The following is an 11,350-nucleotide window of genomic DNA, read 5'->3' as shown; positions in this document are numbered from 1 at the left end:
AGCTGTACCCTTGTGTAACCATGCAGATCTGGGGTTCCCCAGTTCAAGGTAGAGGAATCTCTCAGACATAACCGTCTCAGCATCCCCTTTGGTGTGCGGGGCTTACTTAGCAGCCCTCCTTTATCAAGGCCGTTCAGCAAGGGCCAAGTCAGCCTCTACGTATTTGGACTGAATGATTTGGCTGAGATTTCGTACTGGTGATATCTAGTTCTCTTGTTTTCCTCTTTAGATTTTTATGATGCCTCTTGGGGTAAGCCAGATAAGTTTGACTCGGCCAAAGCAAACTTCAGGGAGCTCCAAGTTGGCTATATTTGTCTGGGAATAACCAGTCTCACTCTGGGAATAGACATCTTACACTTCAGCGTGTTACGAAGCTGTTGCTCTCTATGTGGGCAGCCAGTTAGCCTAAAACCAACTGGTTTCCGGAAGGTTTTGTGTTTAGTCTTTTGAAAGGCTGCGGCTTGAGTGCATGCAAAACTAGACGAAGAAGATAGGATTGGAATAGCTAAATTAACCTTACCATAGAATTAAGTTTGAGAGTAGTAGTTTGTAATGCCCCCTGAACTCAGACATTACACTACCTTGTCATGGCAAATGTATTCTCTTTGGCTTGGCAGAGTGCATATGAATTGGTATTGTACTGGTTTGGATGATGTGCTACGATAGTTTGAAATTGGTTCATAAATTCCTGTGCTTCTCCCTTTAAAATCTAAACCTCTTCTGTTTACACTCCTCCTAAATCAGGATTTGGTGTCTACGCAGGCAGAAAACGTAATTCACTGACTCCTAGATCAAGTCTGTTTCCTTGTCCGGGTTGCCAGCGGGATACTGATCTCGGAGAACGTGGCATCAATGGCTTATTTCGCAACTTTACTTTGGAAACCATTGTGGAAAGATACAGACAGGCAGCCAGGGCAGCCATTGCTATTATGTGCGATTTCTGCAAACCTCCACCTCAAGAGTCCACAAAGAGCTGCATGGACTGCAGGGCAAGCTATTGCAACGAATGTTTCAAAATACACCATCCTTGGGGAACTGTGAAAGCCCAACATAAACATGTAGGACCAACCACCAACTTCAGACCCAAGGTAGCCTAGTGCTACGTTAACTACAGACACCACTGTGTCTGCAACAGTTGCATCTGCACCCTTGCCAAAACCTGAAGAAGCTGGAGATGTGAAAGTATTTCGTTTGTTGTGGCTGGCAGTGAAAAGGGTGTTGGCTGCACCTTTTCCAATGGGAACACTCTGTAAGGGGAGGGTAGGGGGTGCAGAGGAGCATAACTGCTTCCTCCCCTCTTATTCCGTCCTGGCTGCCGCGAAAGCCGCCCGGTGCGTGCCTACTACGCCCCTAACATGCCCCGGTCCAGCTCGCTTTCCCATGCCCAGTGTGTCGTGATGTTACTGTCCCCAGGGACCGACACACACCTGGGTGACATCTGCTACCACGGGAGGTTATTAATGGCAGGGGTTTGAGCGCGAAGGTACTCAATACTCCCCGCCGCTGGCGTGGGCGACGCCTCCGGTGCCACTTGGCGACAGAAAAAAAAAGCATAATAAGAAAAGACGCCGGTTTCCTGCCGGGACCGGAGAGCCGCGGGGGGCGGTGGGGACGGTGGGGACCTGGTGCCCGGTGCCGCGCCCACTCGCCATTGTGCGCTGGGCGCCGCCGTTGGCCCTGCCCAGCGGACGGCGCTCCCCCCCCGGCCCCTCGGCCGCCTCCCGACCGGCCTGACGGCGCCCTGCCGGGCTGGCAGCCGCTGCTGCTGAGCCGGCGGGCGGAGGAGGCGCGGGGATGGAGGGCGATCGGCCGGAGAGCCCGGTGAGCGCGGGGGGAGCCTGGGGACGCGGCCGCCGGGTCGGGGTTTGTCGTCCCCTCCGCTGTTGCGCCCTGTGCTGCGGGGGGGGCGGGGGGGGCGGTGGATTGGGGGGTGTTTGCCCCCCGCAGTGTGCGCCGGCAGCCTCGTCCCTGCCCGGCTGGGAGCGGCACCGGCGGCAGCCCGAGGTGCTGGGGCGGCGGGCAGGGCTGGCCCCTAGATCTTCAGACGGGGCTCGGTGCTGGCGGGGGAACCGCTCCTGGAGGCGCATAAATAAAGTCGGTCTGGTCTGGCGGCGGGCTGGACGGTGAAAACCCACCCGAGAGGGGATGAGCGGGCGCTGGGCAGCCGGTGCCCGCGCCCGCCACTTGATGCTTCGCTGGGTTTCGGTTGCCGTTGGCTCTCCCGGCAGATACTCCGGCCTCGGAGCGCAGTGCCAGATGGCTGTGGGGTCCTTAAATTACTGAAGAGCTGCGCAGATCCACGGGCGGCTCTTTGTGCAGGAAATAAATAAACAAACAGATAATGTTCCGGACTGGAACTATTAGCCTAACGAAGTCAAGGCAGTTCCAGTGCTTAAATGTGGATTACACCGCGGGAAAGCCTGTTGTTTAACCAGTCTGACACTTAATTTCTTTTTTCTCCCTCCCCCACCCCCCCTTCTTGAAAAGCGAGCGAGCGAGCTGAGTTAAACATATGGATTCCTATTGTTAAGAAGTATGGTTGCTTTCGTTTCACTAGGTCCTTGAGTGGAATTAAGACTACTCCCCTCCTCTCCTTTCCTCCCCTGCAAGGCAGACATGACCTAAAGATGAACCGAGTTTGCCTAGTGGCGGTGTTCATTTCAGTTGAAAGGAATGTTGTCAGTGCTTTCATAAATGTTAATTGAGATTTGTTTGCAGCGTTAACCAGCAGAATGCCTCAAACCAGCTAGAATGTGCGATTCTAGAATAGAACGATTATTCTAGAGAGCTGGGCTTTTGTGACATACAGACATACAGCTGTGCAGTAAGTCTTGCTGGCTCACGTTTTCTGCACTTACACTTGTTTTTCCCTCTTTCTGTCATGAAGGTTACCATTAAGGGTATCGAAAGAGAGCTCATCTGCCCAGCATGCAAGGAATTATTTACCCATCCACTGATCCTTCCTTGCCAGCACAATGTCTGTCACAAATGTGTGAAAGAAATACTCTCTGCATTTGAAGACTCTTTCGCTGATGGAGGCTCTGAATCCTCTAATCAGAGTAGCCCTCGAATTCAAATCTCTTCTTCTAGCATGGACAGGATTAGTAGATCAGGTACGTATCGGAATTTTTGCGTGTTTTCCTTATTTTATGTGTTCGACTGACTTGAGCCGAATTGCGTCTGCATTGGTAAAATGTCTTCCCGGTACTCCTGATGCAGTTAAAGAGATGACTTAGGGATAGTGCGAGTCTTGTTCATTCTGTGGCAAGAACAATGGGAATATTTTTAAGGACGGTGCACTCTATTTCATATATAATAGATCAGTCTTTGTGGCGTCCTGTAAATCTTTGTAACCATTGTATTTGTTTATTCCTGTATTTCAGTTACATTGAGATGCAGTAGCATCATGTTCAATAGCGTTGATGTTGAGGTGTAGATTTCAGCAGTTTTATTGCCTGTCAGCGGTACTGTTGAGGTGGTTCTCTCAGGTTTCGGCCAGCCTAAATTGAGTAGTTCGACTTCCTTCTGAGCCTCTGCAGACTTTGCAAATGATGGTTTTGTCCTACCCAATTCATTACGCTTACAATAAATCATTTTCCATAGATGATGGTTATTGCACGGTTGCAGAATTGGGAGACAGATGACTGTAAGAAGACTGCGCTAACCGCCTCTTCCAGTGTGGTCTGCTCTGGAAGCTTTAAGGAGCACTCCTCATGCTCTTTGTGATGTCACACTAGAAAGATTCTTACAGCTGTTGTGTAATCCACAGATGAGTTGTTCTTTTACACAGATACATCGAAAGTACTTCTTGAAAGAAACCTCATCTTGGCTTTTAGGCTTCCTTCTGACGTAACTGTCCACTTTAAAACCGCAGTCCGCAGTGATCTGGAAGAGTCGCCCACAAGACAAACCCTAAAGCTGTGTCTTGTATTTCGTATGTTACTAACGTTCATCATCCCCTTCCCAGTTTTCAAAGCTCAAATATTTTATTTCACCCACTTCTTTTAAACAACTCTTGAGTTGTTAGTACTGGTACTCTTTCAGGATCAGTTTGATAAGCAAATGCTGTGTTTGCTGTAGCTTGGCAGGTTGAGGCTTGCATCATTTGAGGGAATCCCCAAACGAAATAACTAGTTGTCTTCATTACAGTCCTGTTTTCTGGATATGGGGTGCACAGCCCCACAATCACTGTTTAGCTCTGCATACATTTCAGCTGCTTTCTCAGCTCTCTCTACCTGCAGCGTTATGTGAAGTTTGAATGAAGAGAGCCCGCTGGTGACTGCCATCTCCCAAATCCAAGTCTAGTCCCTTTTTTCCTCAGTAAGCATGATGTTCTGTCACGGCATTGTATGCATGGACTGAAGCGGTCACCGGTTTCCGCTGCAGCTGTCCACTACGTGGTTTTACAACGTGGACATCAGGGCACCAGGTTGGGTGCCTAAGGAGTGGTGGGCGCACCGTGGGTGACCTGACCTCCTTGTGAGAACTGTGGCTTGCCAAGTGTGGCAGTATCAGACAGGCTGTGCGTGGGGACCAGGCCCCCCATGCTGCTTTCAGCAGTGTAAGTAAGGAGGTAATCCTTAATCTTCCGTGGAAAGCTGCCCTCCAGCTTGCTCTCTGTCGGGCAGTAGAAATAGTGATCTAGCATGATGGGGTGCGCAGGCAGTGCTGTGGCACCGTCCACGCTGTGCACAGAGGAGGCAGAGCTCCCTTGGGAACCTGACATTTAGATGCTACTAGATGTCACCCATACTGTTCTGTTAATGCAGTCTAGCTGTTCTGCTCAGAACCTACAGAAAAGCATGAGACCAGCCGAGTTTGAGACTGACATTTATTCATGCTCTGGTTGTGGCTTCTTAGCTGATAGTGATGCATAACTACCATGGGGTACATTTTGAAGATTTTTAAAGGAACTAGTTTCTTACAGGAGTGTTGGTTTGTTTTTTTAAAGAGACTGGAAAGGGCGTGAGAGGTAGGGAGGTTTTGGATTGTTGGGTGAAGCACCCACAGAAGAGTGACACAAGGCAAGTGTCTTTTGGATAGCATCAAAGGACACTTCAAAAAGAAATGAAGCATCAACATTTCTGATGGGAAGATCCTCACTAAATACAGATGGGACCAAATTTCACTTTCTGAAGAAGAACCAATTTCAACACTAAGAATTCAGCTTGAAGTCATACCTCTATTTACAAATTAGTTATACCAACATGCAGTCATCTCAAGGGGATCTTAAAACCATGCTCCAGCTCGAGAGAATGGTTTTTTATTTCTTTGTAAGGGGAGGCTGAGAGGATACATGTTAAGCCTAAACACTGGCTTAACCTGCTTCAGTAATACATAAAGGACTAATTTTGACAGTTGTGCCCTGTGGGTTCATGAGTGAGACATGGGGATGCACTCTCTGTTTGATAGCCTCAAGAATGTTACCCTGTAAATAGTTTTTGGGTCTGTGTGAGCCATCCCCTGGAACAGGCTCCAAAGAATCCCTAGGCTTGCGACTTTACTTGAGCCTTGGATATCACTTTATTTTGGAGAAGAGGGGAAATTTGTGCATAGCTGTTTCGTAGGAGTGCAGCTTCTCTACTGTCCCCTTTTGAAATGAAAAGAGATAAGCTGTACCCTTGTGTAACCATGCAGATCTGGGGTTCCCCAGTTCAAGGTAGAGGAATCTCTCAGACATAACCGTCTCAGCATCCCCTTTGGTGTGCGGGGCTTACTTAGCAGCCCTCCTTTATCAAGGCCGTTCAGCAAGGGCCAAGTCAGCCTCTACGTATTTTGACTGAATGATTTGGCTGAGATTTCGTACTGGTGATATCTAGTTCTCTTGTTTTCCTCTTTAGATTTGTATGATGCCTCTTGGGGTAAGCCAGATAAGTTTGACTCGGCCAAAGCAAACTTCAGGGAGCTCCAAGTTGGCTATATTTGTCTGGGAATAACCAGTCTCACTCTGGGAATAGACATCTTACACTTCAGCGTGTTACGAAGCTGTTGCTCTCTATGTGGGCAGCCAGTTAGCCTAAAACCAACTGGTTTCCGGAAGGTTTTGTGTTTAGTCTTTTGAAAGGCTGCGGCTTGAGTGCATGCAAAACTAGACGAAGAAGATAGGATTGGAATAGCTAAATTAACCTTACCATAGAATTAAGTTTGAGAGTAGTAGTTTGTAATGCCCCCTGAACTCAGACATTACACTACCTTGTCATGGCAAATGTATTCTCTTTGGCTTGGCAGAGTGCATATGAATTGGTATTGTACTGGTTTGGATGATGTGCTACGATAGTTTGAAATTGGTTCATAAATTCCTGTGCTTCTCCCTTTAAAATCTAAACCTCTTCTGTTTACACTCCTCCTAAATCAGGATTTGGTGTCTACGCAGGCAGAAAACGTAATTCACTGACTCCTAGATCAAGTCTGTTTCCTTGTCCGGGTTGCCAGCGGGATACTGATCTCGGAGAACGTGGCATCAATGGCTTATTTCGCAACTTTACTTTGGAAACCATTGTGGAAAGATACAGACAGGCAGCCAGGGCAGCCATTGCTATTATGTGCGATTTCTGCAAACCTCCACCTCAAGAGTCCACAAAGAGCTGCATGGACTGCAGGGCAAGCTATTGCAACGAATGTTTCAAAATACACCATCCTTGGGGAACTGTGAAAGCCCAACATAAACATGTAGGACCAACCACCAACTTCAGACCCAAGGTAGCCTAGTGCTACGTTAACTACAGACACCACTGTGTCTGCAACAGTTGCATCTGCACCCTTGCCAAAACCTGAAGAAGCTGGAGATGTGAAAGTATTTCGTTTGTTGTGGCTGGCAGTGAAAAGGGTGTTGGCTGCACCTTTTCCAATGGGAACACTCTGTAAGGGGAGGGTAGGGGGTGCAGAGGAGCATAACTGCTTCCTCCCCTCTTATTCCGTCCTGGCTGCCGCGAAAGCCGCCCGGTGCGTGCCTACTACGCCCCTAACATGCCCCGGTCCAGCTCGCTTTCCCATGCCCAGTGTGTCGTGATGTTACTGTCCCCAGGGACCGACACACACCTGGGTGACATCTGCTACCACGGGAGGTTATTAATGGCAGGGGTTTGAGCGCGAAGGTACTCAATACTCCCCGCCGCTGGCGTGGGCGACGCCTCCGGTGCCACTTGGCGACAGAAAAAAAAAGCATAATAAGAAAAGACGCCGGTTTCCTGCCGGGACCGGAGAGCCGCGGGGGGCGGTGGGGACGGTGGGGACCTGGTGCCCGGTGCCGCGCCCACTCGCCATTGTGCGCTGGGCGCCGCCGTTGGCCCTGCCCAGCGGACGGCGCTCCCCCCCCGGCCCCTCGGCCGCCTCCCGACCGGCCTGACGGCGCCCTGCCGGGCTGGCAGCCGCTGCTGCTGAGCCGGCGGGCGGAGGAGGCGCGGGGATGGAGGGCGATCGGCCGGAGAGCCCGGTGAGCGCGGGGGGAGCCTGGGGACGCGGCCGCCGGGTCGGGGTTTGTCGTCCCCTCCGCTGTTGCGCCCTGTGCTGCGGGGGGGGCGGGGGGGGCGGTGGATTGGGGGGTGTTTGCCCCCCGCAGTGTGCGCCGGCAGCCTCGTCCCTGCCCGGCTGGGAGCGGCACCGGCGGCAGCCCGAGGTGCTGGGGCGGCGGGCAGGGCTGGCCCCTAGATCTTCAGACGGGGCTCGGTGCTGGCGGGGGAACCGCTCCTGGAGGCGCATAAATAAAGTCGGTCTGGTCTGGCGGCGGGCTGGACGGTGAAAACCCACCCGAGAGGGGACGAGCGGGCGCTGGGCAGCCGGTGCCCGCGCCCGCCACTTGATGCTTCGCTGGGTTTCGGTTGCCGTTGGCTCTCCCGGCAGATACTCCGGCCTCGGAGCGCAGTGCCAGATGGCTGTGGGGTCCTTAAATTACTGAAGAGCTGCGCAGATCCACGGGCGGCTCTTTGTGCAGGAAATAAATAAACAAACAGATAATGTTCCGGACTGGAACTATTAGCCTAACGAAGTCAAGGCAGTTCCAGTGCTTAAATGTGGATTACACCGCGGGAAAGCCTGTTGTTTAACCAGTCTGACACTTAATTTCTTTTTTCTCCCTCCCCCACCCCCCCTTCTTGAAAAGCGAGCGAGCGAGCTGAGTTAAACATATGGATTCCTATTGTTAAGAAGTATGGTTGCTTTCGTTTCACTAGGTCCTTGAGTGGAATTAAGACTACTCCCCTCCTCTCCTTTCCTCCCCTGCAAGGCAGACATGACCTAAAGATGAACCGAGTTTGCCTAGTGGCGGTGTTCATTTCAGTTGAAAGGAATGTTGTCAGTGCTTTCATAAATGTTAATTGAGATTTGTTTGCAGCGTTAACCAGCAGAATGCCTCAAACCAGCTAGAATGTGCGATTCTAGAATAGAACGATTATTCTAGAGAGCTGGGCTTTTGTGACATACAGACATACAGCTGTGCAGTAAGTCTTGCTGGCTCACGTTTTCTGCACTTACACTTGTTTTTCCCTCTTTCTGTCATGAAGGTTACCATTAAGGGTATCGAAAGAGAGCTCATCTGCCCAGCATGCAAGGAATTATTTACCCATCCACTGATCCTTCCTTGCCAGCACAATGTCTGTCACAAATGTGTGAAAGAAATACTCTCTGCATTTGAAGACTCTTTCGCTGATGGAGGCTCTGAATCCTCTAATCAGAGTAGCCCTCGAATTCAAATCTCTTCTTCTAGCATGGACAGGATTAGTAGATCAGGTACGTATCGGAATTTTTGCGTGTTTTCCTTATTTTATGTGTTCGACTGACTTGAGCCGAATTGCGTCTGCATTGGTAAAATGTCTTCCCGGTACTCCTGATGCAGTTAAAGAGATGACTTAGGGATAGTGCGAGTCTTGTTCATTCTGTGGCAAGAACAATGGGAATATTTTTAAGGACGGTGCACTCTATTTCATATATAATAGATCAGTCTTTGTGGCGTCCTGTAAATCTTTGTAACCATTGTATTTGTTTATTCCTGTATTTCAGTTACATTGAGATGCAGTAGCATCATGTTCAATAGCGTTGATGTTGAGGTGTAGATTTCAGCAGTTTTATTGCCTGTCAGCGGTACTGTTGAGGTGGTTCTCTCAGGTTTCGGCCAGCCTAAATTGAGTAGTTCGACTTCCTTCTGAGCCTCTGCAGACTTTGCAAATGATGGTTTTGTCCTACCCAATTCATTACGCTTACAATAAATCATTTTCCATAGATGATGGTTATTGCACGGTTGCAGAATTGGGAGACAGATGACTGTAAGAAGACTGCGCTAACCGCCTCTTCCAGTGTGGTCTGCTCTGGAAGCTTTAAGGAGCACTCCTCATGCTCTTTGTGATGTCACACTAGAAAGATTCTTACAGCTGTTGTGTAATCCACAGATGAGTTGTTCTTTTACACAGATACATCGAAAGTACTTCTTGAAAGAAACCTCATCTTGGCTTTTAGGCTTCCTTCTGACGTAACTGTCCACTTTAAAACCGCAGTCCGCAGTGATCTGGAAGAGTCGCCCACAAGACAAACCCTAAAGCTGTGTCTTGTATTTCGTATGTTACTAACGTTCATCATCCCCTTCCCAGTTTTCAAAGCTCAAATATTTTATTTCACCCACTTCTTTTAAACAACTCTTGAGTTGTTAGTACTGGTACTCTTTCAGGATCAGTTTGATAAGCAAATGCTGTGTTTGCTGTAGCTTGGCAGGTTGAGGCTTGCATCATTTGAGGGAATCCCCAAACGAAATAACTAGTTGTCTTCATTACAGTCCTGTTTTCTGGATATGGGGTGCACAGCCCCACAATCACTGTTTAGCTCTGCATACATTTCAGCTGCTTTCTCAGCTCTCTCTACCTGCAGCGTTATGTGAAGTTTGAATGAAGAGAGCCCGCTGGTGACTGCCATCTCCCAAATCCAAGTCTAGTCCCTTTTTTCCTCAGTAAGCATGATGTTCTGTCACGGCATTGTATGCATGGACTGAAGCGGTCACCGGTTTCCGCTGCAGCTGTCCACTACGTGGTTTTACAACGTGGACATCAGGGCACCAGGTTGGGTGCCTAAGGAGTGGTGGGCGCACCGTGGGTGACCTGACCTCCTTGTGAGAACTGTGGCTTGCCAAGCGTGGGAGTATCAGACAGGCTGTGCGTGGGGACCAGGCCCCCCATGCTGCTTTCAGCAGTGTAAGTAAGGAGGTAATCCTTAATCTTCCGTGGAAAGCTGCCCTCCAGCTTGCTCTCTGTCGGGCAGTAGAAATAGTGATCTAGCATGATGGGGTGCGCAGGCAGTGCTGTGGCACCGTCCACGCTGTGCACAGAGGAGGCAGAGCTCCCTTGGGAACCTGACATTTAGATGCTACTAGATCTGCAGAGTTCGGTTCGCAGTGCTGCCACAGTTGTTGGCTGCCCTGCTTGCAAGGTTTAGCATTGCTGCTTCGTTATGTCCTTGACGACAGGGCAAGAAAGACCCGTTCTTGGTGCTCCTGCCCCCCTGAGATACATGCACACAAGTTGTTGCAGGGGTTATAATCTTTAAATCCACAATAGTCTGCCAGCATCCCAGCAAACTGATGGGAAGTTATGTGTGTTATCTCCTCATCTGACCTGCTAGTAGAGGGAGATGAATGCTTTCCTACAGACTTCACACGTGTTTGATGAGTAGCAAGATAGTGTTGAGACTTGGAAATAATGGGCTTCCCCCCAGAGAGCACTGGGCAGATGCACATCACAGGCAAATCAGCATCTCAGACAGTTCAAATTTGCAAAACGAAAAGCACATGGAAATGGGAGCTTTAAAGAATACATTTGGACATTCAGGTTATACTGTCTTTGCTTCTAATGTTACAGGTATTATAGCTCCACTGCTATGTGGGGTGTGAGATTTGCTCTCAGCCTTCTGGTACCGGTAATGTTCAACCAGCTTGCAAGCTACATTTGTACAATTCTCGTCTTGCATCTGAAGTACCCATACTGTGCATTGCCTTGCCTTAGTAGTTTGGTGATCCTTACAGGAATTTGTAAAAGAACAGCTCCATAGGAGAAACAAACATACAAGAAAACATCCAAAGTGGGGCCTTACATGTATAACAAAAAAACACTGGAATTTCTGGTAGCCTTGTGCAGGGCATGTCACTGTCAAGACATTACTGTTGTATTTGAAAGTATGTAAGACTCCTTCCTCCCACTGCGGGTTTTTTCTTTATCTTTCTTTCACTTAAGGAACGCCTGCTATCTTCATGAGGAGTATCATCTATTTAAAATGATTTTGGCATTTAAATTCTTGAGATGCTAGAAGGAACTGGTCCATGTTCTGTATTTGTTGTGCACATAGAGCTTACAAATACAATTTATCTTACAATTTA

The 11,350-nt window shown here is 49.1% G+C and overlaps 1 protein-coding gene across 2 annotated transcripts in view; it reads left to right on the top strand.

Annotated features, from left to right (window-relative positions):
- The first annotated feature begins 1,794 nt into the window (after positions 1 to 1,794).
- The window catches only part of LOC132320877 (E3 ubiquitin-protein ligase TRIM36-like), a 53,097-nt gene continuing 43,541 nt past the window's right edge, over positions 1,795 to 11,350 (top strand). For both annotated transcript variants that reach the window (XM_059834502.1, XM_059834503.1), the window contains exons 1-3: positions 1,795 to 1,821; positions 2,888 to 3,117; positions 6,378 to 6,699. In XM_059834502.1, the coding sequence (XP_059690485.1) occupies positions 1,795 to 1,821; positions 2,888 to 3,117; positions 6,378 to 6,699 (579 nt within the window). The remainder of the gene's footprint in view (positions 1,822 to 2,887; positions 3,118 to 6,377; positions 6,700 to 11,350) is intronic.

Source organism: Gavia stellata, unplaced genomic scaffold, assembly GCF_030936135.1.
Source record: "Gavia stellata isolate bGavSte3 unplaced genomic scaffold, bGavSte3.hap2 HAP2_SCAFFOLD_34, whole genome shotgun sequence".
Classification (NCBI taxonomy): Eukaryota; Metazoa; Chordata; class Aves; order Gaviiformes; family Gaviidae; genus Gavia; species Gavia stellata.
This window is presented reverse-complemented; position numbering and strand designations above follow the sequence as displayed.